The 373-nt window shown below is 39.1% G+C and overlaps 1 protein-coding gene across 1 annotated transcript in view; it reads right to left on the reverse strand.

The window, feature by feature from the left end:
- Window positions 1–373, reverse strand: part of LOC119594133 (techylectin-5B-like) — a gene marked incomplete at its 3' end in the record, with an annotated part of 10800 nt that overhangs the window by 5070 nt on the left and 5357 nt on the right. The window contains 2 exon segments of the mRNA XM_037943199.1: window positions 21–92; window positions 204–260. Of these exon segments, the coding sequence (XP_037799127.1) occupies window positions 21–92; window positions 204–260 (129 nt within the window).

A 373-nucleotide genomic window follows, 5' to 3' on the forward strand; every position in this document is an offset into this window, starting at 1 on the left:
AATTCCTTGGTTGTACTCACGTGAAGGGATAGATGTCATAAACGCCGCTCACGGTCGCGCCGTACACCAGGTGATCAGCGCAGTCAGCAGGTCTGAGTAAAAAAAATTCAATTACAACATCATTACAGGTACTAATAAATATAATCGCAGTTCCTGATGCATCTATTTTCCTACAGAAACGCTTAAAGATCGTAAGTTCTCACCGAAAACTCTTCAATCCTTTTGAAGAGGATCCGTCCTCCGTGTCTCTGGTTTCGAGTCTGTAATGCAATCGTGTTTTGAAATCGTTATAAATGGAGGGAAATCGTTATAAATTTCGGATTGTCGTTTGGTTCTTTATTTCTCATTTCTTTTTTCTTTTGTTTGGTAGAAA

The sequence above is a fragment of the Penaeus monodon genome, chromosome 33 (genome assembly GCF_015228065.2).
Source record: "Penaeus monodon isolate SGIC_2016 chromosome 33, NSTDA_Pmon_1, whole genome shotgun sequence".
NCBI lineage: Eukaryota > Metazoa > Arthropoda > Malacostraca > Decapoda > Penaeidae > Penaeus > Penaeus monodon.